The 27,746-nt window shown below is 50.3% G+C and overlaps 3 protein-coding genes and 2 pseudogenes across 3 annotated transcripts; 1 reads left to right on the top strand and 4 right to left on the bottom strand.

Annotated features, from left to right (window-relative positions):
• The first annotated feature begins 1,205 nt into the window (after window positions 1-1,205).
• On the top strand, window positions 1,206-3,150 carry Avp (arginine vasopressin). The gene is made up of 3 exons (XM_020163876.2): window positions 1,206-1,390; window positions 2,625-2,826; window positions 2,913-3,150. The coding sequence occupies exons 1-3, from the start codon at window positions 1,271-1,273 to the stop codon at window positions 3,083-3,085; spliced, it is 495 nt and encodes a 164-aa protein (XP_020019465.1). The 5' UTR covers window positions 1,206-1,270; the 3' UTR covers window positions 3,086-3,150.
• Window positions 3,151-5,847: 2,697 nt separating this feature from the next.
• LOC109686526 (heterogeneous nuclear ribonucleoprotein A1-like) lies at window positions 5,848-7,347 on the bottom strand (annotated as a pseudogene).
• Window positions 7,348-10,779: 3,432 nt separating this feature from the next.
• Oxt (oxytocin/neurophysin I prepropeptide) lies at window positions 10,780-11,657 on the bottom strand. Its single transcript, XM_020163877.2, has 3 exons — window positions 11,473-11,657; window positions 11,002-11,203; window positions 10,780-10,918 (listed from the first exon to the last, which is right to left on the bottom strand). The coding sequence occupies exons 1-3, from the start codon at window positions 11,590-11,592 to the stop codon at window positions 10,863-10,865; spliced, it is 378 nt and encodes a 125-aa protein (XP_020019466.1). The 5' UTR covers window positions 11,593-11,657; the 3' UTR covers window positions 10,780-10,862.
• Window positions 11,658-23,863: 12,206 nt separating this feature from the next.
• Window positions 23,864-25,271, bottom strand: Mrps26 (mitochondrial ribosomal protein S26). The gene is made up of 4 exons (XM_020163878.2): window positions 25,008-25,271; window positions 24,759-24,905; window positions 24,546-24,669; window positions 23,864-24,359 (listed from the first exon to the last, which is right to left on the bottom strand). Exons 1-4 carry the CDS (start codon window positions 25,217-25,219, stop codon window positions 24,225-24,227), a joined length of 618 nt encoding a protein of 205 aa, XP_020019467.1. The 5' UTR covers window positions 25,220-25,271; the 3' UTR covers window positions 23,864-24,224.
• A 139-nt stretch (window positions 25,272-25,410) lies between these two features.
• On the bottom strand, window positions 25,411-27,046 carry Gnrh2p (gonadotropin releasing hormone 2 pseudogene; annotated as a pseudogene).
• Window positions 27,047-27,746: the final 700 nt, after the last annotated feature.

Here is a 27,746-nt window from a genome sequence, read left to right on the forward strand (position 1 = left end):
GCATGGAGGGACTGGGAGAGCTGGGAGCTGTACACAGCCTGAGATGTGTGATGGCCAGCCTGGGTCCAAGACCAGATCATTCTGTTGGGTGATTTGTTTGTTGTTTTTTTCGGCAGTATTGGGAGATTTGAACTCAGGATCTCACAATTGCTAGGCAGGAGCTTTACCACTTGAGGCACTCTGCCAGCCCCAGCTAGACCACTCTGTTGGGAAAGGAGGCTGAGCCCTTTTAAGACTTTCAGACTGCTTTCTCAGGCTGGGTAAATTTAGCTGTGGCTCCTGCCTCCCTCAGGCTCAGGACCCCCAGCTGCTACTCTCACCCCAAGCCTGAGATGTACCTGCCTAGGGCCTGGGAGTGGACAGGAATTGACAAGTGGCTGTCAGGTTCCATGGGCCTCTCTCTTCAGCTTTGAACTTTACTGGACCTGGAGTTCTTTTCTCCACAGTAGCGCCCCAACCCATGTTCCTGGATTGGGGGGGTTTCGCAAAGCTGTCCCCAAGGCCCCTAGTCTCAAGCCCTGCTCTACAGAGGCATGCATGGGGTGGGAGCATCCTGGGCTTCCACCAAAGCCTGCTGCACCCCTAAGGGAACCACCCTGTAGTTCTGTCTCCTTCGACTCCATGATGGTGGCTGCCTTGCCCATGAGGCTGCAGGGTGGAAGTCCCTTTCCAAAGCCCTGTCCTATCTACACACACAGAGGTGGTGGGTACAGGGTGGGGTGTGGGAGGTCATTCCTGGTCGTTTGTTCTATTGTAGGGCTAACCTGGCTGTCCCCTGCACCACCCCTCCTAAGCCAGGACCTAACCATTCCCCTAACACACCTTAGGCCCATCTTGTCCCCTCTCAAGGGGTCGTGTCAGTGTCAGGCAAATGGGTCTGTTGACCCCCAGCCTCTCCTGGGCAGCTAGAATGCTCAGACATGGTCTCCAGGTGACCCTCAGTTTGTCCCTCTCCTGGAATCCAGAGCCCCGCAGTCACAGTTGCAGCAGCTTCTGTCACACTACTGCCAATGACAGCCCTGTGGCCTGCCCCCCTCCTCCTCCACCATCCTCTGCACAGACAGGCCCACGTGTGTCCCCAGACGCCTGAATCACTGCTGACAGCTTGGGACCTGGAGGCCAGGGGCTCCTGGGGAGCAACTGGGGAGGGGGTTGGTAGCTACATCGCCTCTGAGGGAACACCTGTGGATATAAATAGGCAGCCAGCGAAGGCAGCAGCACAGAGCCAGCCAAGCAGCGCTGCAAACAGTGCCCACCTGCGTGCGCCAGGATGCCCGACACCATGCTGCCTGCCTGCTTCCTCGGCCTCCTGGCCTTCACCTCTGCTTGCTACTTCCAGAACTGCCCAAGGGGCGGCAAGAGGGCCATGCCTGACATGGAGCTGAGACAGGTACCAATGTGGCCCATCTTAGGGCTGCTGGGAGCGGGTAGTGCCTCAGGTCTGGCTCCACAGGGCAAGGGCTAGGAAACAGAAGAGTCATGGGAGAAGGTAGCCTTTAGGAGGTGCCTAGAAAGAGGAGGCACAGCTGGGCAGAAGGACCATCAGGGTGGGTGAGAGGGACCAGGTTGCTAGGCAGGCATGAGGGGCAGAGGGGGCTTCTGGGTACTGTTCCTGTCTAGACAGGATGTGCAGGAGTGAGAGATGTTTCTCCATCTCTGGGCTTGGGGCTGGAGCAGGTAGAACTAGGTGGTGAGGCTTCCTCTGAGCCTGTGGGATCCTCTCATGGAGACTGGCTGATGTATTGAAAGCTCTTTTCTACCCAGAATTTGAGGCCACCCCCATCCAGCCCCAGCCTCCCCTAGCCACAAGCAGCCACCCCCCAACACAGGGTGGCTATTGCTCTGAGCTGGCCTGAGCAGGGTGTGCTACCCAAATATCCTATAAGGAAGTTCTGCTGGGTACCTAGCCCAGTTTTCTTGTGCTACATGGCCAGCCGCTTCCCTTTTATTCTGGTTCTGACAGAGCTAAAGAAAATCTGGTCTTAAAATTGAGCCACCTGTGGATGGCTCAATTTTAATAAGTTGAACAAGCAGGCGTGGGCAGGCGGGCAGCCCCCGCAGCCTGCCTTCTCTCTGCATGGCTCCATCCCAGGCTTGGGGCACCAGGTGTGTAGGCCTCCCTTAGGGCGCAGGCCCCTGCTACCTGCCTGGAAGGCAGTAGCCAGGGAAACTGTCTTAAGGGGATCAGGAAGGAAGCCAGAAAATAGGAGGAAGGGACTGGGTGTGCTTTGGATGGGCTGCCTCTGCAATGGGACAGGGTGGCGGGAAGACGGGCTTGAGTCATGGGAGGACAGTCTGAATGAAGGTGAGACGGGCCACTGAGAGAGGGGGACACGCTGCGACGCCTCAGGGCTGAAGAGGAAAGGCCCCCCGTGCTGTCGCCCAACTGAAGGTGAGGATGTTGAGATCTACTACCAGATCTCAGTCACCTGAAAGCCAAGGAGTTTAGTGGTCTTCCATTCCCGCCCTTGACCGCTGAGGCCAAGACAGCGCCCCAGCACCTGCAGCCCTCGGTCCCACCTGCACCCGCGGCCCGCGCACCTCATCCCCCTCCCTGGCCTCGCGGCGTCCCCCACCGCCCCTCCCGCCTCTCTCCTGCTCACCCCTCCCGTCCCGCCCCCCAGTGCCTCCCCTGCGGCCCCGGGGGCAAAGGGCGCTGCTTCGGGCCCAGCATCTGCTGCGGGGACGAGCTGGGCTGCTTCGTGGGCACCGCCGAGGCGCTGCGCTGCCAGGAGGAGAACTACCTGCCGTCGCCCTGCCAGTCGGGCCAGAAGCCGTGCGGGAGCGGCGGCCGCTGCGCCGCCCGCGGCATCTGCTGCAGCGACGGTGCGCACCTGGGGACGTGCGGGCGGTGGGATCCCGCGGGCCTGCGCCCACCCAGGGCGCCCGCGCTCATACCTTCCCTTCCTCAGAGAGCTGCGTGACCGAGCCCGAGTGCCGCGAGGGCTTTCACCGCCGCGCCCGCGCCAGCGACCGGAGCAATGTCACGCAGCTGGACGGAGCCACCGGGGCCCTGCTGCTGCGCCTGGTGCAGTTGGCCGGGGCGCCCGAGCCCGCCGAGCCCGCCGAGCCCGGGGTCTTCTGAGCCGCCCCGTCCCCCCCTCCCGCGATCTCCACCCCCGCCCCTGCAGCACGGAAAATAAACCTTTGTAAATGCAAAGTGTCTGTTTTGTCACTGGGGTTGTGGAGGGGAGAGAAAGAGAACGGGGCGCGGACCCCCTCCCTGGACAGTACCCGCACGTGAAGCTGTGGGCAGATCCACCGCAAAGAGGCAAAGCCTATAGGGAAAGGGGTCCCAGGACCAGCAGAGGCATAGTTAAAACCAAGAATAGAAAAAGGCCAGAGACTGAGGTGGCTCTGGATGGAGTGGGATTCTCTGGCTGAGAGAGAGAAATAAAAGCAGAGAGGGGAAAGACGTTGGTTAACAAGAGAGACAGAGGTAGAGGATGGAGGGAGACACAGGTATTGAGAGTGATGGAGAAGGAAGAGGGGGACACGGTCAGTGATGACCATTCGGTCCCCGTTTCTATCCCATGAAACTGAAGCACAGTGTAAAGGACCCACCCAGGTCCCTGATTCCCAATGTGATGTCTATTTCATCCAAGATTGTCGGGGGGGAGGTGTCAGGGGACATCAATGCCCCCCAAATAAATCAGAGAAAACACTACTTGCTATGTATCCAGATTCCCCCACCATTAGAACCCTCAATCAGTATGCAGTGTGGAAGGCACACCCCCACAGAGAGCAGAGAGGCAAGCCCCCTACAGTCACAGCTCCACACAACCCCTCCCCCCCACACACTCAGAAAGACAGACAAGATAGTCTGGAGGTAGAATTGCTTGCCTAGCATACAGGAGGCCCTGGGTTCCATCCCCAGCACTGCAAAAAAAAAGAGAAGGAAGGAAGAGAAGGAGGGAAGGAGGGAAGAAGAGAGGGAAAGAAGGAAGGAGGAAAGGGAGGGAAGAAAAAAGAACTGAGACATGCGCGCAGAGAAACTCACACAACGGATGTGATGACAGACACAGTGATAGACAGCCACATGGGTGCGCACACTCACACTGGCTCCGAGGCTCAAGACCTCCTGCTCCTTACATGCAACTTTAGGGCAAAGGTGTTACCAGCACTTGACCCCTGCCCTTCTATCCTGGTCTGTCCCCTCCCCTCACCTCCTCTCTCTTCTTGGCCCTTCCAGCCCCTTGGCCTTCCCTGGTTTCTCTTCTGGGCCCCTCCACCCTTCCTTTGCCTTCTCTATCACAGAACCCCCTGCCTACCTTCCATCTTCTCTCTTTGACCCTCTGCTCTCGTGTCCTTTCCTTGGCTGCCTTGCTCCAGTTCTTGGGGCCACAAGAGGCCGCATCACTTTTGTGATCCTCTGTAGACCCAGACCAGAAGGGAGTGCAGGCAAAGAGATGTCATTCTGAGAGCTGACCCCACCACCCAGGCTGAGGGTAGAGCCCAGTCAGCTCTGGACAGAGTCCAGGCACCACAGCCAGCTCAGGCTCTCTTCCTGTCTCCTTAGAGCTCCCTTTGTTCTCTCACCCTTGACCTGGTCATGCAGCCTCTGCAGTGGCAGTGCCCAGAGTGACCGGTGGGTCTAGCCAGGTGGGGTGGGGACTAGGAGGGTTCCTCTCCCTGCCATAGCTCCCTGCCATGGTCCACTGAGGGCCTGCCCCCAGGTTGGGTAGATCCTGGGTAGGACCAGACCTCACTGGAATCTATTAAACTTTCCTGACAGAGGGGAAAGAGGCAGGCAGCTTGGCTGCACTGGATCCAATACCAAGGGCTGGTGTGTGGGCTTGGACCAGTTTGAGAATGAGATTCAGAGCCCTTCTCTTCCCAGGTAGAGCCTCCGAGACCCCTTTTCCCCCCCACCTGTCTTCAGAACAGTCAGGCACCCTCCTCTGGGAAGTAGTCTGCCCACCCCCAGCTTATGCTGTGCTGGACATCCTTCTATACTTTGTCTCCTGGAGTTCCCTGGCCCAGCTACTGAGCCATTTAGGGGAAAAGTCCAGTACTCACAGGAAGCTCTTTGCCCTGAGCTCAGCCTCTTCAGGGACAAAAGGGCTGCCACAAACTGGTGACATGTCAAAGTGAAGTGTCTAGGCCTCCACACCTGTTGTTTCATAAGATGGAAACATCAGCAACACCTCTTTTTAAAAATTTTTCCTGATGAAGCTGGGTGATGGTGGCTCATGCCTGTAATCCTAGCTACTCAGGAGGCAGAGATCAGGAGGATGATGGTTCAAATCCAGCCCAGGCAGATAGTTGGCAAGACTCTATCTGGAAAAAAACCCAACAAAAAGGGCTGGTGGAGTGGCTCTGCCCAGCAAGTGTGAGGCCCTGAGTTCAAACCCCAGTGCCACAAAACAAACAAACAAACAAAAAACACTGGGTGCTGGTGGCTCATGCCTGTAATCCTAGCTACTCAGGAGACAGAGATCAGGAGGGATCATGGTTCAAAGCCATCCCTGGTCAAATAGTTCATGAGACCCGCCCCTCCCCAACCCTCCCCACCAATCTTCGAAAAGTTCATCACAAAAAAGGGCTGGAGGAGTGGTTCAAGTGGTAGAATGCCTGCCTAGCAACTGTGAGACCCAGAGTTCAAAGCTCAGTACTGCCACAAAGAAACAACACAAAACAAAACAAAATCCTGACAAAACTCAACAAAGGTAGGTCTGTTGCCTCAATATTTTTATATAAAATAGCTTTTTGTTTTACCAGTCTCCATTATTGATCTTTTTGCCAGTACTGTGGTTTGAACTGAGAGCCTCACGCTTGCTAGGCAGGCACTCTAACACTTGAGCCACTCCGCCAGCCCCTTGATGTTTTCTTTTTTTTCTTTTTTTAAAAAAAAGACACATTTATTCAGCGTCATGATCAGACTATTACATTTAGCAATCAACAGCATGGGTGCAAAAAAAAAAAAGTCTACATTAAAACCCTTTGTTGGAATGCTTTACACTTTCCACAGAACAGAAACTAAAATAATCTGTTATACAATTAGTCACAAATATAGTCCTTGAGTTTTTTGCCCATACACATGAGTATTGTCTAAAACATGTCTTCTTTGTAGCAGCTAGGCCCTGCCACCACTGTGCTTGGCTGAGTTCACAAATCTGTTGTAACCTGTAGCTTCCCTGTCACTTCTCTGGCTCTCCTCTCCTGCTAAGCTTTGTTTTCTGTCAATTAAAACCTTCTGCCGCTGCCATAGCTACTGCTGCTGCTGGAACCACCGTAGCCACCTTGGTTTCGTGGTTTAACAAAGTATTGGCCTCCACCACCATAAGGGCCAGAGCTTCGGCCTCCAAAGTTTCCTCCCTTCATGGGTCCAAAATTTGAAGATTGATTGTTGTAATTGCCAAAGTCATTGTAGCTTCCACCACCTCCAAAATTGCTTCCACTACCACCACCAAAGCCGCCTCCGCCTCCTCTGTTGTTATAGCTGTCATAGCTGCCACTCCCGCCATAGCCACTGCCCTGGTTTCCATAACCCTGTCCACCACTTCCATAGCCTCTGCTTCCTCCAGAGTAACCAGGGCTGCCTCCTCCATAACCACCATCATTACCAAATCCATTGTAGCCATCCCCACTGCCACCATATCCACCACCACCACGGCTACCACCAAAGCCACCTCGACCACTGAAGTTTCCAACCCGACCAAAATTGTCATTGCCACCAAATCCACCTCCACGACCACCACCAAAGTTTCCAGAACCACTTCAACCTCTTTAGCTAGATGAAGCACTAGCCATCTCTTGTTTCGACAGGGCTTTCCTTACTTCGCAGTATGGTGTTTCTGAATGACCATCTTATCCACAGAATCATGGTCAGCAAAGGTGACAAAAGCAAAGCCCCTTTTCTTTCCACTGCCTCAGTCTGTCATGATTTCTATCACTTCGATTTTTCCATACTGTTCAAAATAATCTCTCAGGTGATGTTCTTCAGTGTCTTCTTTAATGCCACCAACAAAAATCTTTTTCACAGTTAAGTGGGCACCCGGTCTTTGAGAATCTTCTCTTGAGACGGCTCTTTTTGGTTCCACAACTCTTCTATCCACCTTATGTGGCCTTGCATTCATAGCTGCATCCACCTCCTCCACAGTGGCATAAGTGACAAATCCAAAGCCCCTGGGAGCGCTTGGTGTTTGGATCTCTCATTACCACACAGTCCGTGAGGGTTCCCCATTGCTCAAAATGGCTCCTCAGACTCTCATCGGTCGTTTCAAAGCTCAGCCCTCCGATGAAGAGCTTCCGCAGTCGTTCGGGCTCTTTAGGAGACTCCGACTTAGACATAACGGCAGTGGGAAGAGAGACTTAAGCGATGCTTCCTCGGCCGCGTCCATGGACAGAAAGCTTTTCTTTTTTTTGATGCTGGGGATCACACCCAGGACCTCATGCATATATCCTGCCCACTGAGTTATACTCGTAGACATGCTCCCCCCCCTCACTTTTTTTGGTGGGACTGTTTGCACTCAGGGTATTGCACTTGCAAAGAAGTTGCTCTATTGCTTGATATGTGGGTTCAGTCCATTTTACTCTGGTTATTTATTTATTTATTTATTTGTGGTACTAGGACTTGAACTGAGGGCCTCACACTTGCTAGGCAGGCACTCTACCACTGGAGCCATTCTACCAGCCCTGTTTTATGTTGTGTATTTTCAAGAATGGTCTCAAGAACTATTTGCTGGAGCTGGCTTTGAACCATGTTCCTCCTGATCCCTGCCTCCTGAGTAGCTAGGATTATAAGTGTGACCCACTGGGCCTGGCCATTTGGTTATTTTGGATATGGGATCTTGCAAACTATTTGCCTGAGCTGGCTTGATCTCAGCCTCCCAAGTAGCTAGGATTACAGGCTTAAATCCCCCACCCCTTGTTTTGATTTTGGTTTTGTTTTTGAGACAGGGTTTTATTACATAACTCAGAATGGCCTCAAACTCACAATCCTCCTATCTCAGCCTTCAGAATGCTGATGTTACAAGCATGCACCACCACTCCCAGCTCCCCTAGCCCTTTTGTTCATTTTAATTTAACTTATTATTTTGTTTTTTCTCCTTCATGTATTTTTGGGATTTCTCTGTTGATCTTTCACAGTTCTCAAGTTCAATATTTAGCTCATTAGCATGAGACCCCCAGTTCAACACCCAGTACCACAAAAAAAAAAAAAAAAAAGCTCACTAAAAAATAAAGGAGCTGCAACTCCAGCATTGGGGAATTTGAGGCAGGAGAATCTTGAGTTCAAGGCCAGCCTGGGCTACATGGTGAGGCTTTATCTCAAAAACCAAAACCAAAATAAACAGCAAACCCCAAACAGACTATAGGTACAGCTCAGTGGTAGAGGCCACCATGCATCCTCAGTAGAAAAGGAAACGAGTGCTTTTTGTTTTCTGTTACTTACCTATAGCTACACATTCCCCCAACATCCTGCCTTCATCCTTTGACCTTGGATGTTGCCCTCCCTTGTTCTAAACGTCTGGTAATTTCTTGATGACTACTGCACTAACCCCAGGGTTATTTTGTAATAGGTATTTAGAATGCAGATGCATGAGGATTTTCTTTAACCAGTCTTCTGAATATCTTTAATTTTGTGCATCGAGGTGAGAGAATATAATCAGCATAATGTTGATTCCTTAAAATTGCCTTCTTTTATGGCAAATGCATTTTTGTGAATGTTGCATATGGGCACCTCCAAAATCACACATTTTCTAATTTTAGGGTGTAATGTTTTCTAGGTATGTATTGGTTCAGTTATCAATGGTGTTCTTAAAATCTTATACATCTTTGCTCATTTCATCTATTTGATCTGTTTGAGAGGATGCATTGAAACTCTCCAAAGAAACTGTTGACTAGGGCTGAGGATGCAGCTCAGTTGTAAAGAGCACTTGCCTAGCACGGGTGAGACCCTGGCTTCATCCTTTGTTACTTATTGCTTTATACAGATTTTAGGACATTGTTAGATATACATGGGTTCATTATCATATATATACACATATATAACATATATATGTATGTATATATAAATTTTTTTGGCAGCACTGGGGTTTGAACTCAGGCAGATACTCTTACAGTTTGAGCCACTCCACCAGCCCTTTTTGTGATGAGTTTTTTTCGAGATAGGATCTCCTGAACTATTTGCCAGACTTGCTTTAAACCAGGATCCTCCTGATCTCTGCCTCCTGAGTAGCTAGGATTACAGGCAGGAACCACGGGTGCTAGGCTCATTATCATATCTTTCTATGTTCTTTTTGCTTGTATGCAATTGTCCCTGATATTTTTTCCCTTGGTTATGTTTGTCCAGTATCAATATTTGCGTCCTGTCTTTCTTTGTTTCATATTTCACTCATATAGCTTGCTCCATTTTTTGTTTACTGGCTTTTTTTCTCCCCACTTTTTTTTTTTTTGAGGTGCTAGGCATTGAACCCATGTCCCATGCATGCTAGGGAGGCACTCTGCCACTGAACTACACACCCAGCCTGGCATGTTTTATTTTTAACAGACAACTAACGATGTGCCCCAGTTTTTTTTGGAGTGGGGTGTGGACATGGACCTTCTGAACCTGTGGCTCAGTCACATGGACAGGTGATTGAGGCAGGCTCTGGGGATGAGGGAAGAGGCTTTTATGTAATTCCTCAAAGGGCTTTGATCTCACAATAGAGGAGCAGAAGGATCCTGTGGGATTCTGTTTGCTCTTACCCTTGGGATAATTTCTGCAGCTAGAATCTCAGGACTCCACATCCTCTCTGAGGATGCCTAGCTCTGACAGGTTTTGTTACCACACAGAGCTGCTGGGCTCAGATTCAGAGCTGTTAACAGCAGGAAAAGAGTCCTGTCTGTGCTCAGTTTCCCCATCTGAGAGTGCCAGAGGCCTCCTTGGGGCTGACTGAGAGTCTAGCTCCTGGGAAACATGAGGCTCTTTCAGCTGCCCCCACCTCCAGTTTCCCTCCTTCCAGGGCGGCTTTGCTCCCTCAGCCTCCAAGGTGTGGCTCAAGCCTCCTCCATGAGTCAGGAAGTCATTTGGTCTCCACTGCCAGCTTCCTCTTCACCCTGTCCCCTGGTAATCCTGTCTGTGTCTGCTTCTGCTTCTCCCCTCCCTTGTCATTTTGCTTTTTGTTTGCAGTACTGGGGTTTGAACTCAGGGTGTCAGGCTGCTAGGCAGGCACTCTACCACTTGAATCACTCTGCCACCCTCCCTTGTCACTCTGGACTTTTTTGGGGGGCGGGGGGACGGGGGTACTGGGAATTGAACTAGGGTCTCCGAACTATTTGCCTGGGCTGGCTTGGAACCATGATCCTCCTGATCTCTGCCTCCTGGGTAGTTAGGATTACAGGTGTGAGCCACCAGTGCCCAGCTCATTCGGACTTTTCAAAGTTCCTCTTGGGACTGTGATAGGGCCTGTAGTCACAGTTTACCAAACCAAAAAAGAACTGGGGATGTGACTCAAGGTGGGGAAGAGAGGAGGAGGAGGGGGAGGGGAGAAGAGGGAGCGAGAGAAGGAGGAGCAGGGGAAGAGGAGGAGGGAAAGAAAGGAAAGAAAAGAGAAAAAAATTCCTCTTAAGCTTTTAAATCAGCCTGCTGCAGGCCCCAGCCCCTGTCAGAAGTGGGAAGTTGGGGCTGTCTCCATGTCTCTCCTTCATTCCCTAGGGATGGTGGCAGTACCGTCGGTCCCCTTGGGCACCTGGCTGGGACACTCCCGCCCTGAACTGTCACGGGCCCAGCCAGGAGTGATCTTCCACCTCCTTCCACGCCCTCCCTCCCATTTCCGACACTGAGACGCGAGTCAGGTTGGAGGGAAAATCTGCTTTATTTCACTTCATGACTTCTGGGGTGGCGGTCGGGGGCGGGGGCGGGTGAGTGCGCGCTCAGATCAGCGCTCTGAGAAGGCGGCCTCGGGGTCGCAGGCGGGGTCGGTGCGGCAGCCGTCTGCAAAGAGGGGTGCGAGTCAGCGTGTGGGGGCCGCGACCCCGGCCCGCCCGACGGTCCCCGCGCGGCTTCGCCCCGCTCACCCGGGCTGCAGCAGATGCCGCGGGCGGCGCAGCGGCCGCCGCTCCCGCACGGCTTCTGGCCCGACTGGCAGGGCGACGGCAGGTAGTTCTCCTCCTGGCAGCGCAGCGCCTCGGCGGTGCCCACGAAGCAGCCCAGCTCGTCCCCGCAGCAGATGCTGGGCCCGAAGCAGCGCCCTTTGCCCCCGGGGCCGCAGGGGAGGCACTGGGGGGCGGGACGGGCGGGTGAGCGGGAGAGAGGCGGGAGGGGCGGTGGGGGACCCCGCGAGGTCGGCGGGGTGCACGGGCCGGGGTTGCGGGCCGGACCGCCAGGTTGCATGTGCTGGGGCGCCGGCTTGGCCTCAGCGGTCAAGGGCGGGAATCGCCATCTACCAACTTCTCAGGTTCCCAGGCGAGGCCGGGGGAGGCCTCTGTGGGTGGGTGGGGTACCCTCGTTCCTCCCCAAGCACCTGGGGATGAGGATCGGGCGCTCACCTTGCGAACGTCGAGGTCCAGCGCAGCCCTCTTGCCGCCCAAGGGGCAGTTCTGGATGTAGCAGGCGGAGGTCAGGGCCAGGAGGCCGAGCAGGCAGCAGGCGAGACTGGGACCGGCCATGGTGTGGTCACTCTGGGTCCCGGGTCCACGACTGGTGGCGGTCTCTCTGGCCCTGCCTTTTTATGCCTGGGCACTGTGCTGGCCCAGCATTGTCTAAGAGGGTTGTGGCATGACTGATCACAGCAGGTCACTGCAGGTCAGGCCCATTCATTTGCAGGGCCCAGGCCAGGGTCAAGGTCACCACTTTGACTAATAGTCCAGGGCACAGCAGGCTGAGGCGGCTTGAGCCTAGGGAAGGACAGGGAGAAATGGGGGTGGGGAAAGGCTGCAGCCTGACCAAGTCTATTTTTCCAGACTTCCAATACCTCAGGGAGGGTGGCAGTGTGGGAAAGGTGGGACACGGGACTCCTCTGTGTCCCTGAAACTTGGATGGGAAGAGAGCACATCTTTCTCCAACCTCTAAATGTAGGTAGCCAGGAGCAGGTGCCTCACGCCTGTAATCCTGGCTACTCAGGAGGCAGAGATCAGGAGGATCATTGTTGGAAGCCAGCCCTGGCAAATAGTTCTCAAGACCCTATCTCAAAAATACCCAACACACACACACATACCACAAAACAGGGCTGGTGGAGGGGCTCAAGTGGTGGAGCGCCTGCCTAGCAAGTGTGAGGCCCTGAGTTCAAACCCCAGGACCACAAAATAAATAAATAAATGAACCTCAGCCTTTCCTTCAACCAGGAGGTAAGCAACAAACACGATAGAATTAGCAATACTTGTGACTTAGTCACAAATTGAACCAATGGACAACCTGCCAGGTACAGCAATTGCAGATTTCTCTAAAGACTGTTTACACTCACCTTCACTTCAACATTATAGCAGTTATTGGGCCACCAGTAGATCTTGCTATCTAATGGTTTATTAAAGAATATATCAAAATGTGTTGTTATTTTGACACTTGAATGTAAATGTAATTGGTTTCTTTTGTAATGCAGTGTCTTTGGGTGTGTGTGCTGGGTATTGAAAATATCTTTTGTAGTTGGATGTGGTCATCTATAATCCCGGTACTCAGGAGGCTGAGGCAGGAAGATCATGAGTTTGAAGCTAGCCTGGGCTACATAACAAGTTGGAGGCATTTAAAAACCTTTGGTGGTGCTGGATGTGGCTCAGTGACAGAGCACTTGCCTATCATGCACAGGCCCTGGGTTCCATTCCCAGCTTCGCAAAAACAGTAACAGTAAAAACTTTTGGGAGCAGTTTTAATATATCTCAAAATGAAAATAAAATTTTAAAAGAAGATTCTTCTGTGGAAGGGGTGCTGGCCAATGCTGTGAGTAAGAAAGGGGATGCCCTGCCCCAACCTCTCTTTAAAAAACCACTTGTCATCCTGCTGCTAGGAGTTGTGGTCAACAGGTGGCCTCACATCCAATGACTGGTCCATTTTGGCCCACATGCAAGACACTCTGATCTGGAGCTCCCTGTGGGGTCAGCTGAGGTTTGCGTAACAGTTCTCCCTCTGCCCATCCATTTCCTCCTCCTCCCTTTCACAAGGGTGGACCCCATGGGCTGTGTAATAAACAGCCTGTTTACTAAGCTTCACCTCACCCTGCTTCCTGGGGAACCGTCCTGCAGCAGCCAGGAAGAAATGAGAGCCAGTGTTAGAGAGACCAGGCTCGCCATGTCCAACCCCTCTGCGCCAGGTGAGGAGGATAGAATAGCTCCAGACTCCCCTGTCCTCATGTTCACCTTTCTTGGTGAAGTGCTGAGGCCAATGAGGTCAGATGGTTTCCAGAACCCATGTAACTCCGACACTGACCCCGAGTCACCAGAGCGAGCTGTTGAGCACTGAAGAAGTGCTCAGGCCGGCCTGGATTACAAACCAGCTCATTTCTCATCCACTTTAGCTCATTGGCGTTCCTGGCCTAGAAGGTCAAGGACCCCAGCCCCCCGGGAGGCCTCTCACCCACTCTATGAGCACATTGACCTCACCCAAGCTAACACAGGCACATAAATTACCATCACGTAATATCCCTCACGTGGCCAGCATGCTTTCATCTGCTCACCAACCCCTCACCTGAAGATTCTCGTCCTCTTACAGATGTTGGGAGACAACGGTGACCGGAGCAGACATCTCTGCGCTTGAGCTGGGGCTGGGGCTCTGTGGTACAGTGCTTGACTAGCATTCTCAAGGCAGCAGGTGGGAGACCCTGGCTCCATGCCAGCACGGGGGCATAAAACCCCGACCCTCACAGGGTTCATATGGTAGTAGAGGAGGAGAGGCGTGAGACAATCAACATCCCGGTAGTGCTAGGGTTTGGATCTTGAGTGTGCCCTGAAGTCTGTGGCTTCAGGTCCCCAGGATGGGATTTTTGGAAGATGGTGGAATCTTTTAAGAACTGGAGTCTAGTGGGAAGTCTGTAGGGCATTGGGGGCGAGACTTTGAAGAGGATAGTGGGACCCTGGCTCCTCCTTTCTCTCTCTTTTGCTCACTGGCCATGAAGTGAGGGCTTCTGCTACCACGAGCTGTCTCACCAGAGGACCAAGAGATCACTGACTGGAGCCTCTGAAACTGTGAGCCAAAATGAACCTCTCTCTTTCGTGCTCTCTCGCTCTCCTCTCTCTCTCTCTCTCTCTCTCTCTCTCTCTCTCTCTCTCTCTCTCTCTCTCTCTCTCTCTCTCTCTCGTGGTACCGGGATTTGAACTCAGGGTCTCGTGCTTGTCAGGCAGGCCCTCTACTACTGAACCACACCCCTAGCCCTCCCTTTTCCCTTTATAAGTTAATTACCTCAGGTATTCTGCTATGCTAATTAAAAACTAGCGCAGTTAAGAAACAAAAGATAAACCGTCCACACATTCCAGTGGCAATAAACATAAGGTGGGAAGGCTGGGGAGGGTGGCTCAGTGACAGAGACCCCGAGCTTCAGTCCCAACACCCAAAAAAAAAATGTGGTGGATTAGTAACTGTTACGAAGGCAGAGAGAAGGGTCTGTTGCAGTTTTCCTTAGGGTGGTCAGTGTAGACTTCTGAGCACTCAGAAAAGGAGAGGTAGCTGAGCGCTGGTGGCTCACACCTATAATCCCAGCTACTCAGGAGGCAGAGATCAGGAGGATTGTGGTTTGAAGCCAGACCAGGCAAATAGTTCCAGAGACCCTATCTTGAAAAACCCCTTCACCCAAAAAGGGCCGGTGGAGTGGCTCAAGGTGTAGGCCCTGAGTTCAAACCCCAGTACTGCAAAAAAAAAAAAAAACAAAAACAAAAAAGAAAGGAGAGGAAGGAAGCCATGCACCTACAACATTAGTTTACTAGTGCACCACCATTCACCACAAATGTAGCACCTTAAAACGACACTCATTTATTAATGCTGTTTTTTTGTTTTGGACAGTACTGGAGTTTGAACTCAGGGCCTCACGCTTGCTGGCCAGGTGCTCTTACACCTTGAGCCACTCCACCAGCCCTAACACTCATTTATTATGTCACAGTTTTCAGGGTAGGGGTATGGCAGAGTCTGGGCAGGGCTGAGCTGGCTCCTCTGTGCAGAGTCTCAGGCTGCAGCCAAGGTGTCAGTGGGGTGCATTCCTCCTGGGTCGTGGGTGGAAGTCATTTTCTTGCAGCTGTCGATCTCACCATGGTTTGCAAAAAACAGAGTCTGCTGTTTCAAGTCTCTGAGCACAGGGAAGGCCTAAGCCCTCTTTTAAAAGCCTTACCTGAGATAGGCACTGATGGCTCATGCCTGTATCCTAGCTACTTAGGTGACAAATAGTTCAAGAGACCCTATGTTGAAAAAACCCATTACAAAAAAGGGCTGATGGAATGGCTCAAGGTGTAGGCCCTGAGTTCAAACTCCAGTATTACTAAAACAAAACAAAACAAACAAACAAACAAACAAAATGCCTGATCTGTTTGGGTGTTTGGTCAGAGCCACCAGCATCACCACCATTTTAACTTAAAGTCAAATTTAGTGGGGACCTTCATTATACCTGCCAAATATCTCCATCTTTGCCATACAATGTAGTACACTCAGAGGGTGCTACCGTGTCACTTCGACTCTATTTTTCTACTGGTTAGAAGAAAGTTACAGGCTCCACCCACATGCAGCAGGAGATTACATAAAGGTGTGGATACCTGGGGGTGGGAACGACAGGAGGCATTTTAGCATTCTGCTTCCAATGGAGGGGTGCAGAGGAAATAGTGAGTGCAAAGGTCCTGAGGCAGGAATATGTGTGGCATGTTCCAGGAACAGCAAGGAGACCAGTGGGGCTGCAGCAAAGTAAATGAGTCCTGAGGTCAGAAAGTCATCACAGGCCTGGGTAACACAGGATCTGGGCTTTTCCTCCAGATCAATGAAATGGGGAGCTAGAGAGGTTCTGAGCCTACATGGGACAGCTTTGTATATGATACTGTGAAAAGATGGTGAGGCAGAGGTGGAAGTAGAGGTCTATCACAGCCATCTCCTAGTGACAGCAGGGTGTGCATAGCAAGAAGTGATCCTGTTCTCTGTGAATCACAAAGGAAGCCTCAGCTGGGCTTTGCTAGTGGGTTGGATGTGAGTGGAGAGAAAAAGAGACACCAAAGATGACTTCTCAGTTTCTGGCCTGAGCAGTGGGAAGGAGGCTGTAGCCTCAAGTGGCACAAGGACCTTAAGGGGGCCCAGATTTGGGCTGGGTTGGGAAGCTTGGGGACTCAGCACAGACAAAATTTGTTTGAGATGCTGACCATTATATATTTGCAAATTCAAATCAAGAGCTGGTGGAGTGGCTCAAGTGATAGAGCATTTGCCTAACAAATGTGAGGCCCTGAGTTCAAACCCCCAGTATTGCAAAAAGAAAAAAAAAAGATTCAAATCAAGCTCATGCTTGAAATACTAGCTATATTTGGGAGGCTGAGATCAGGAGGCTCAAGGTTTGAGGCCAGCAGAGGCAAGTATTTTGCAAGACCCTATCTCCAAAATAACCAGAGCAAAATGGACTGGAGCTGTCATTCAAACAGTAGAGGACCTGCTTTGTAAGCCTGAAACTTTTAGTTCAAATCCCAGTCTCACCAAAAAATAAATAAAATTAAAAACTAAAAAATTTAAATGCAAATCACAAAAAGGGATTTATTCTCATCCATCAGTAGTTCTATTATTTAAAGAAGGAGACTAGGTGCCAGTCACTCCTGCCTGTAATCCTAGCTACTCAGGAGACAGAGATCAGGAGGATCATAGTTTGAAGCCAGCCCTGGGAAACAGTTTGTGAGACCCTATCTTGAAAAAATCCATCACAAAAAAAGGGCTGGCAGAATGGCTCAACTGATAGAGCACCTACCTAGCAAACATGAGGCCCTAAATTCAAACCCCAGTGCTGCCAAAAACAAAAAACAAGAAACCAAACAGAAAATAACAAGTATTGTCAAGGATGCAAAGAAACAGAACCCTTGTGCACTAATGGTTAGAATATAAAATAGTGTAGCTGTCATGGAAAAAGAGCATGGCTCCATTAAAAGATTAAAAATAAATTTTCCATATGATACAGCAATTTCATTTCTGGGTATAGACCCAAAATAATAGAAATCAAGGTCTCTCTTTTTTTTTGGCAGTACTGGGGTTTGAACTTGAAGCTTCATGCTTGCAAGGTAGGGACTTTACCACTTGAGCCATTCTGGCAGTTCCTTTTTTGTGTTGAGTGTTTTTAAGATAGGGTCTCACAAACTATTTCCCAGGGCTGGCTTCAAACCATGATCCTCCTGATCTCTGCCTCCTGAGTAGCTAGGACTACAGGCGTGAGCCACGGGTGCCTGGTAAAAAGCAAAGTCTCTCTCTCTCTCTTTTTTTTTTAACTGTAATGGCCAAGTTTATTTCTTTTATTTTTTTTTATATTTATTCATATGTGTATATGTTGTTTGAGCCACCTCTCCCCCCTGCCCACTGCCCCTCTACCCCCCACCCGCCTGAAAGCAAGGTCTTTAAGAGATATTTGACTCCATGTTTATATAGTCAAAAAGTAGAAGCAACCCAAGTGTCCCTCAGTGGATGAATGGATAATCAAAATGTGATTTGTACACACAATGGAATATTATTCAGCCTACTTGGGAGACTCAGATTGGGATCCTGGTTTAAGGCCAGCCTGGGCAAACAATCTGTGAGACCACATTTCCAAAGCAACCAGAGCAAAAATGGGCTGGAGGTATGACTCAAACAATGGAGACCCTGCTTTGCAAGCACAAAGCCCTGAGTTCAAACCCCAGTCCCACCAAAAAATAAAGTAAAAAGAAAGTGGAGTATTAGTGGTACATGTCTATAATCTCAGCACTTGGGAGACTGAGGCATCAAGTTGGAGTCCAGCCTGGCTACATAGTGAGACCTGGCCTTGAAAAAAAAAAAAAAAAGAAAACAAAAAAGGAAGAATATTCTGACATATGCTCCAATGTGTACAAACCTTGAAGACATCATGCTTAGTGAAATAAGTCAGTCAGGAAAGATTGCGACACTGTAAAAATTCCTAGAAACAGAAAGTAGAAGCGTGGCTGAGGGGGCTGAGGGGAGGGAGAAATGGGAGTTTAATTGTTTGATTTCTTGGGTAGATAGTGGCCCTGCAGTTGTGTTGGACAGTGACCTTATTTTGAAACCATGGATGCTTAAGCAAGTATTTGGAGGTGGTTTCATGATGCCTACAACTTTACTTTGAAATGAGAACCACAGAAAGCAGCACATTTTTAAAAAGTTTTTATTTAATTCATATGTGCATACAATGTTTGGGTCATTTCTCCCCCCTTCCCCCCACCCCCTCCCTTACACCCCTCCCCCTTAACCCCCCTTACCCCTTGCTACCCGGCAGAAACTATTTTGCCCTTATCTCTAATTTTGTTGAAGAGAGAGTATAAGCAATAATAGGAAGGAACAAGGGTTTTTGCTGGTTGAGATAAGGATAGCTATACAGGGAGTTGACTCACATTGATTTCCTGTGCGTGTGTGTTACCTTCTAGGTTAATTCTTCTTGAACTAACCTTTTCTCTAGTTCCTGGTCCCCTTTTCCTATTGAGAAAGCAGCACATTGAAGTTGGTGTGGTTTCAGAGGAGACTAACTGAGGGAATAATCACCTTCTAGGTTCCTGATACCCTTCCTTCCTTATTTTACTTGTTTTTAAAGAGAATGTAGTTTAATTTACCAATCTTTTCTTTCATTAGTTTAAGGGCCCTGTCACCACCTTGGTGATACTGCCCTCTGCTGGAAATAAGCAGAACTGCAGGCCAATCTTTCAGCCACTCAATTCTCAATTTAACAGCATTTGGCAGGTAATTCTCAATCCACGGTGTGAATTTGAGGCCATACTCTAATTTCACTTAAAAAAGCATAGAAAGTGGTGGTGTAGACTATTAGCAGAGAGGTGCTTAGTGTGTGCAAGGCCTTGTGCTCAATCCCCCCACAAAGTATTCAATATTTACTAAATTTTAACTTTAAATGGATTTCTTGTTAATTTTCACCTTATAGGTATTATCTCGATTTTACTTTTGAGGACACCAAAGGACAAAGAGATTTAGAAGCGTTTCTAAAGACACTTGAGAGATAAGAAGGGAACTGGTATTTGAACTCAAGCAGAATGCGAGGCTTGTAGTTATAAAGATATCCTGTGTCTTGCTGTTGTTTCCTCTAGTCTTCACTTACTCGTCTCCCTCAGAGGACTGACTTCCTCCTTCCTTCCTTCTTTCTTCACTCCCTCTTTCCCTCCCTTCCTTCCCTTCCCAAAGTCTTATTTTATTATAAACTCATAAAAGGGACCAGAAAATCCAGAGGTGTGACTTAATCAGCTTGTCACCCTAACTCAGTTTTTCCCTTACATTTAATCACTTCAGAACCCCTCCCATGTTCCCTATTGGGAAGAACTAGGCAGTAGGATTGGAGATAGAATCTAGCAGACCAGAGCCCTGGGCCTCCCCCCTTACCCAGGAAGGCACAGTTGAGCTAAGCCAAGGGAATTGGCAGCCCTTGGTCCTGCCACATCTGTCAGTCATGTTGCTGAGCTCCTCCCTCTCCTATACCCTGCAACACTCACCCACTTCTGGTCCTTTGCCTTCCACCTATTGAAGTTGTGGCTGCCGTCCCACAGCCTGGCTTAAAGACTATGTCTGGGGCTGGGGTGTAGCTTCAAGGTGAAGCACACCCTGGGTTTCAGCCCCAGCACCAAAAAAAGAAAAGGAAAAAGTTTTTGAGTACTTACTACATACTAGATCTTGTAATAAAGTACAGTGTTATTTAAAAAAAAAGTAATTGATCCCTATGTAGCTCTTTCTCAAACTAGCAAAAACGCCATGTTTCTGTTTTTATTGTTTGTTTTTTTCTTCTACAAAATCAGAGAACAGGAGGTGAAACAGATTCTGTGTGTGTGTGGGGGGGGGAGTTGTGTGACTGGCCACGAGTTGGCCCTGTTGAGAAGGGGGAGGTGGTGGGGAAACAGTTCCAGGAATCAGGGGAAGGCGGATGAAGAAGAGCAGTGGAGGGGGGGAGTTCAAGTATGATATATTTCATTCATTGTAAGAACCTTTGAAAATGCTACGGTGTAACCCCACCCAGCACAACAATAATAAAAAAAAGAAAGTAATTGAAGCACTGGAAAGTTGTTATTTAATTTTTTTTCTAGGTGATGAATGTCACAGGCAGCAGTAAAATATGCAGAGAAAACAATCCTTGCCTGCTTAGCAAGTGTGAGGCCGAGTTCAAACCCCAGTGCCAAAAAACAAACAAAAAATTTCTTGTCTCACAAGGGAACTGACAATCCTAATAAATGATGATAAAAGAGATGTAGAATTAGCTGCTTATAAACTGTTTCCTTCAAAAATATGTATACTGAAGCTGACTTTTTTTTTTTTTTTTTCTGTACTGGGGTTTGAGCTCAGGGCCTATATTTTGAGCCACTCCACCAGCCCTTTTTTGTGATGGGTGTTTTCGAGATAGAGTCTCCCAAACTATTTATCTGGGCTAGCTTTGAACCACAGTCCTCCTGATCTGTGTCTCCCGAGTACCTAGGATTACAGGCATGAGCCACTGGTGCCTGGCTTGAAGCTGACTTTGCCAAACATTAATTTGGAGATATTTTATATGAAGCCTTTCATTTTTTTATTTTTTATTTTTATTTTTATTTTTTGTTTTTGTTTTTTCTTATATATGAAGCCTTTCTTGATGAACATAACTTATCTATTATTATTATTATTTTTATGGTTGCAGTAGATTTTTAAAATTGTTTTATTATTCATATGTGCATACATACTGCTCCCTCTCTCCTCACCTCCTATAACTTATCTTTTATTAAAAGTTGGAATTAAGCTATGTTCTGAAACAAAATTACATTTTTTGGTAGTGCAGGATTTGAACTCAGGGCCTCATGCTTGCTAGCAGGTGTTCTACCACTTGAGCCACTCTGCCAGCCCAGATTCATATTTAAGAGTATCAGAGTATCTTTCAAGTAAAAAATAAGTTGAGCTGGTTGTGGTGGTCTGTAATCTTAGCTACTAGGAAGATAGGCCAACCCGAGCAACAAAAGTTAGCAAGACTCCATTTCAACAAATAAGCCAGGCAAGGTGGTGTGTGCTTGCAATCCCAGCTATGAGGGAGCAGAGGTAAGATGGTCGCAGTATAACGGTTGGGCTGGGCAAACACTTGAGATCCTGTCTGAAAAATAACCTAAGGCAAAAGGACTGGAGTGTGTCTCAAATGGTAGAGTGCTTGCCTAGCAAACTCAGGGTCCCGAGTTCAAATCCCAGTGCTGCCAAAACAAAAAAAAAAAGGCAATCAATCAAACAGAAAAGTTGATTGCTATGTTTATAGCTATTTACAATTTTTGCAGAATTGTCAAAGTATATCAATCTCAAGTTTCATTTCCCCTTGGTTTTAAAATGTCCCTACTTGGGCTGGGGGTATAGCTCAGTGGCAGAGCACTTGTCTAGGTTTCATCCCCAGCACTTGGAAAAAAAAAAAAAGATTCCTACCTCCCTATCCTGCTGCTACAACTTGTGAGAAACAGTGCTTCTGAAAAATCTGGGACGCACTAGCACTTTTTCCATAGTTCTCAGCTCCAGGAAAGAAGGCTAGAAGGCTGCAAAACACATTCCCCAGACTCAATAATCCAGGAGGCACTTGAAAGATTTTTTTTTTTTAAATTGACACATAGTAGTGCATATTGCTGGGCGTGGTGGTTCTTGCTTGCAATCCCAGTGCTGAGAAGGCCAAGGCAAGAGTATCTCAAACTCAAGGCCAGCCTGGGCTACACAGCAAGACCCAGTCTCAAAAAAAAAAAAAAAAAATCAGATGTGGTGGTACATGCCTATAATCCTACCTACTCAGGAGGATGAGGCAGTAGTATTGAAAGTTCAAGGCCAGCCCAGGCACAGTTAGTGAGACCCTCTCAAAACCAAAATAAAAACAAAAGGACTAGGAATATAGCTCCAGTGGTAGTACAAGGTCCTGGGTTCAATTCCCAGTACTGAAGAAAATTGTACATATTTATGGGGTACAATGTATATGTGATAATTAATATATCCATCACCTTAAACTTTTATCATGTCCTCATGAGAGCATCCCCAGTTCTCTCTTCTAGCTCTTTGGAATAGTCAGTGTGTTGTTAGCTATAGTCACTCCACTGTGCACTAATACCAGAATTTATTTCTCCCATCTAACTGTGACATTGTACCTGTTGACCAGCCTTTCCATGTAAAAGATTTGTTTTTAAGGCTGGAGGAATGTGACTCCGCTTCTGCTGTGTCTGGGGCATGGGTATTTGGGTTCCTGCACAGGGGCTGCAGTCCCAACAGCAGCAGTGGTGCCAGCACAGCACTACTGGGCAGCTATGACTGTGTTCCATGCAGAAAAATTGGTTAGCCTGGAAATATATGAGTAATGACTGTAGGCTTAATTGGCTCTAGTGGGGTCTCCTTGATAGAACAGATTAACAAGGTAGCCAGCACCTATTAATCTGGCAAGTGCATTCCTCTTTTCTTAGTCACTTGAACTACTACAAGCAGTTTGTCTTCACCTGATAGCGGGATGGCACCTCCCTGTCCTGCCTAAGAGATGACCAAAGGTTTGTGGAGAACTTGACCATCCCATCCATCCTAGGACTTCATGGCAGTCTATTTCACTGAGCTCAGGCTGCTTCACCTGGAGGATTGGAAGGGCCAAGAATCTTGAGTGTTTTGGTAAGCATCTATGCTTGACTGTGACTGGAGAAATTCTGGGGGAAAACTACCCACATAGCAAAGTTCCTCCCCTCCCCCAAGTGAAACAAAAATTGTACTTGGGCCCTGATTAATCTTGCAGGGTGGGCCTCCTCAAATCTTGTGAAAGCACTCACATTTGCATGTTCAGCTCAAAACACATTTACTGAGACACTTCCAAATCTATCACCTACAACTGGAACCTTGAACCAGAGGATTCTCTAGGTGGTCCACACTGCAACAAGTACAGTTCTGGCAACTCTGAGTCTCAAAATCCTGCAGAGCATGTATTGTTCACCATGAGGACACAGGAAATGAGGCCGGGTGACCACTGAAATAAGGACAATACCGGCAGGAAGATTCAAGCTTGGAATTCTTTTACCTTCCCAAATAGGAGGTCAAAAGCAGCATTGTAGGGCTGGGGTGAAGACTGAACTATTTGGAACTTAAGGGGATGATCGCAAGAGCTCTGGTATTTCTGAGCAAGGACATGCCCATCAGTTAACTGTCCAGAGCTCTGCTGGATTTAGGCATGCATTGTGGGATACCATTCAGTTGTGGCCAGGTGGGGTGGAAGTTGCCAGTCTGCCTGTGTACCCAGCAGTGCTCTGATCCATCAGAAACAGGACAGATGGGACTAAGCTAGAGTTAATCCTGAAGGGACCTATAGTGGTCAATGGAATGATCGAAAGCTCTGGGTAGAGTTAAACAGTTGAAGCCTGGTTTATAGGTGGATCTGCACACCAACGCCAGCAGATGGAATACTAGGGCGTTACAGTTCCATGCAGGGCATGTCCAAGTGCTTGCCAAGCACAATTTGGTATGCCAGGGCAGATGTAGTACACTGAAGCCACATGGAGCGCTACCAAGAGAAATAGGGTCTCCCCTTTGCCTTCTGAATTTCAGACACAACAGATGCTGGCTAGCAAAGCCCAGGATTAAGCAATAGTAGGTACTTAGCCAATGGTTAGTTTGTGGCACAGTTACCAGGTGATATCTGCTCCCAGCTAGTATCCTAAAGTCCCAAATTAAGGACAGCAAACTTTTCTCTTTAAAAATGTTTTATTTTAGATTCTGCAAGTCATTCAGTCTCTGTTGTTACTACCCATCTCTGCCATTGTAACAGTATAGATGTAGTCAATGAATGGGCAAGTCTATGTTTCAGTAAAACTTTATTTACAAAAGGAGGCAACAGATCACATTTGGCTTATAATACTCAGAAGATGGCCTGGCTACCTAAGGGAATGTGGCCCAGCCTGACATTCTGAGAGATGGAAACCACTCTAGGGTCTGGTGCACTCCTGAAGTTCTACATAGGGACAGAACACGGCACTGTGTCTGGGAGATTCTGACCAAGTGATAAGCATAGGAGCCAGAGTGTAAGGGCTGCATTGGCCTCTGCACTTATCACTCCTTTCCCACAGTAAGGTACTAACTGCTTTACTCCAGATCAAGCCCAGCCCTCCTTCCCCTATGCACATAAGGTCTCGGGGCAGGCACTGTCCTTATGAGGCTCCTAGGAGCCTCCGTGCTGTGGCCTAACCACCAGCCCCTCTCTGGTGATGGCCCAGTTGTAGCTCTTTGGGGAGTCCAATGCTTCTTCTATCCGTGCATCCAGATTCTCCCTAGTGATGAAGTTTTTCGCCTCCTCCTATAGGGAGAGAAAATGCCAGCTCATTGGGAACTCTGCACAAGCTGGTGGCCCCTCCCAACTTAGCCCGCCCCTCCCTCCCTTTTTCTCTCTCATCTCATCTCAAATCCTCACCTGCCGACGCGAGTCCCCAAACGCCCACAATCCCCACCGCCGCGAACCCCGTCCCCCCGCCCGCCCACCAACCTGCAGTTGCAACACTTCCTGCTGCTTGCGCTGCACCCGGGCCTGTTCTTCCAGCGCCCGGCGGGCCTGCTCCTCCGCCTGCCGCTGCTCCTGTTCCAGCGCCTCCTGCCGCAGCCTTGCCACCCTGCGAGGGACAAGAAGCCGCGGCTCAGCGGGGACCCCGCCTCTCTCAGGTCGGCCAGGGGGCCCCGTCCCGCCTCGCGCCCCACGCACCGCAGTTCGTGCAGCCGCCGGTTCTCCGCCAGGTTCCAGGCCATCAGCCTCCGGTGCTCGGCGGCATCCTCCTGCGCCTTGCGCTCAGCCACGACGCCGGTCAGGGCCTCCTGCACCTTCTTCCGCACCTCGGACACGAATTCCACCCTGGGCGGGGATGCGCTTCAAGTAGGCACCCTCCGGCCTCCCCAATCGCCCCAATACTCCCTTGAGGACTCCCACCGCCACCTGCCCTTCCGCCACACACACCTGAGGGCACGCACCGTCTGGCGGTACTCCCGGTAGCGCTCCGTCAGTACGAAGAACTCCGCGGGGTCCACCGCGGGCGGCGTCTTCACGCGTCCGACCTTGGACTTGGCAGGCGGGTCTTGGCGGGTCTTGCGGCCACGTGCGGGAAGCAGCAGCAGGGCGGGAGGCCTGTACAGGGGCCGCCAGCCCAGGTCGCTCAACGCGCGCAGCATAATCACGGTCCCTCGCCGCCGGCCACCACCGGCCCGGAAGCGGGCGCGAAGCACCACGGGACATGCAGTCCTCAGGCCCACCTCTCCCTCGCCCCTCCCTCTTAGGGGCGGAGCTCGCGCGCGGCGGCTTTCCTGAGGACCACTGCAGTCAGCCCCGGGTTCCGGACTCGGGTCAGGTTTTCTTTGCAGGGCCTTGCTCCACCACGTTGTCCCTCCCGCCCGCGGGACTCGGCCCACGTTCCTCCCGCTCCCTCGCAGCGCTCTTAGCGGGGATGGCAAAGGGAGGGGATGAAGGAGAGGACTTGAGACGACATCACACTTTTATTGAAAGGCGGCGAGATGCGGAGCTTGGGCTGCCTTCTGTGGAGGGGAGAGGGACGGTCATGCCATGGGACGTTCCTACTGGGGTTCCTCCCTGCCCATGCCCACCTAGCGGATCGGCTTGCCTCCACGTCGCTCAGATTGCCCCCTCCCAGAGGGACCTGGGACCCAGTGTGGGGATCTCCAGTTCTCTGGGCAGTCTGTCCACCCTAAATCTGAGGCATATAATCTCGAGCTCACACCCACTTAAATTAGGCGACAGGGCTTTGCCTCCTACGAATTTACACTTCCTCTTTTAATAAGCGCTCCGCTGATGCTCTTTAAATATGTTCGATTTGCCAATTAGTAATAAACCATTTCCCCACTCCTGTCCTCTGCTATGGTCGTGGGGAACTCTGTAGTCGCTAGTTCCAAGTGCACGTCAGTGACCATTTGGTCCTCTGGAGCCTCGCTGCCTATGTGTGAGGTGTACCCTACCCTCTTCCCACTGAATAGGGACTTGGCCACCCTGAGATACATTGGCTTGACTGTCAAGAAACCTGGGGGACCCACAGCTGCCACTCTTTTATTTATGGAGCTTTTTAGTATGCCCTACTTCACCAGTGAATAGAGAAACAGCTGGGGGAGGAGGGCATCCCAGTGGTGGCTCTTTCTTCCCCAGCCAGGATGGCCTTTCTCTTGGGGGCCGAGAGGCTAGTGACCAAAGGCTGGTCTTGCATACTGGGGGCCATCTTACTCCACTCACCAGTAGTGTCTGCAACAGAAGCAGCTTCTTATGGAGGGACCACGGGTCCATGGACCTGTCTTCCCAGGGCACAATATCCTGGGAAGGAGCCAGAACATCACTCGGGAGGCTGTGGGCAGTCTGGGCTGGGCTGCCTGTTGCAGTGCCCAGGACTTTTTCTCAGAAGGGAACAGAGGCTGCAGCCTGTACCCCATCTTCTGCCCAGCATAGGGGGAGAGCCTTAGCCTGGCACCTTCCTCCCAGTCTGGGGAAACCCATCACCCACCTGGGGGCCTGAGGATTCTCTGGGAGTCCTGGGGCCAGCTGAAGGCTTGCTCTCCTGCAGGGTACCAGCCATAGGACCAGTGCTGAGCCCCCAAGGGTTCAGGATGGGTTGGTTAGCAGCAGCAGCAGGAGGCTTAGCCTTGAGCTGGCCATGGCGGGGCTGTTCTCAAGGACAATAGACAACACTCAAGGAGCCACCCAGGTCAACTGGCACCTCAGGGCAGCTTTGGTGTCACCAATGCTTTTCCCTCCCTTCCTCTGCTCCTTATCCCAGGCCTACAGGGATTTAGATCTTGAGGGATCCTGGCCTGGGCGAGGGGAGGATGCTCTAGGGGAACAACCATCTTCTAGAGCCCTGGGCACAGAAGCTTCCCAACCTCAACAGTTCTGAGGATCCTCCCAACTGGCCAGGCCCATCCCTCCTGCCTTTAGGGGAGTTCCAGAAGTGGAAGATTGGAGAGGGGAACAGACTACAGGCCAAGGATGGAAAGATGAATAGATACTATGGGAAGAGGGCTGGGTGGCAAGTTCCCCCACCCCCTTCAAGACATCACTGAAATCTGGATCAGAGAAAGGGGTGGAGCCTCCTCATCAATAAATGGTTAGGGAAGTTCTCTGTGGGATGGGTGGTAGTGTGGGCACATTTGGGCCCCTGGTGCTAGGCAACCAGAGCAGCAGGCTTTCTGCCCCTTTTCTCTGTGGCTCGCTCGCTCTCTTCTGTGATGGTTGGGGATGTGTAATGAATGTGTGGTTGTGATGGGAAAAGTGCTTCAGCCCCTCTCCTCTCCCATATGAGGGTGGCAAGCACAGGGATACATTAGTAGAGTTGTTGGGAGGAAGAGAAAGGGGGGCCTTTGTGGGCATGGTTCAAGGGTGGAAAGGCTTGAGAGAGAAGAGGGACAGTGCCCCCAGGATGGAGCTCCACCCAGGAACCTCAGTCTTAGGAAAGGCAGCCTCCTTACTCACCCAGAGAGAGCTGTGGATGAAGTGGCTCCTTCAGGCAGCACTGCAGGACCCTAACTAGACAGCTCAGCATTTATTGATGAGGAGGCTCCACCCCTTGCTCTGATCCAGATTTCAGTGATGTCTTGAAGGGGGTGGGGGAACTTGCCACCCAACCCTCTTCCCATAGTATCTACCTCATGAATAGACACCAGGTCACCGCTGGCTCAAAGGCAACCGCACAGATTCTTGACC

The sequence above is a fragment of the Castor canadensis genome, chromosome 5, assembly GCF_047511655.1.
Source record: "Castor canadensis chromosome 5, mCasCan1.hap1v2, whole genome shotgun sequence".
In the NCBI taxonomy this organism is placed as follows: domain Eukaryota; kingdom Metazoa; phylum Chordata; class Mammalia; order Rodentia; family Castoridae; genus Castor; species Castor canadensis.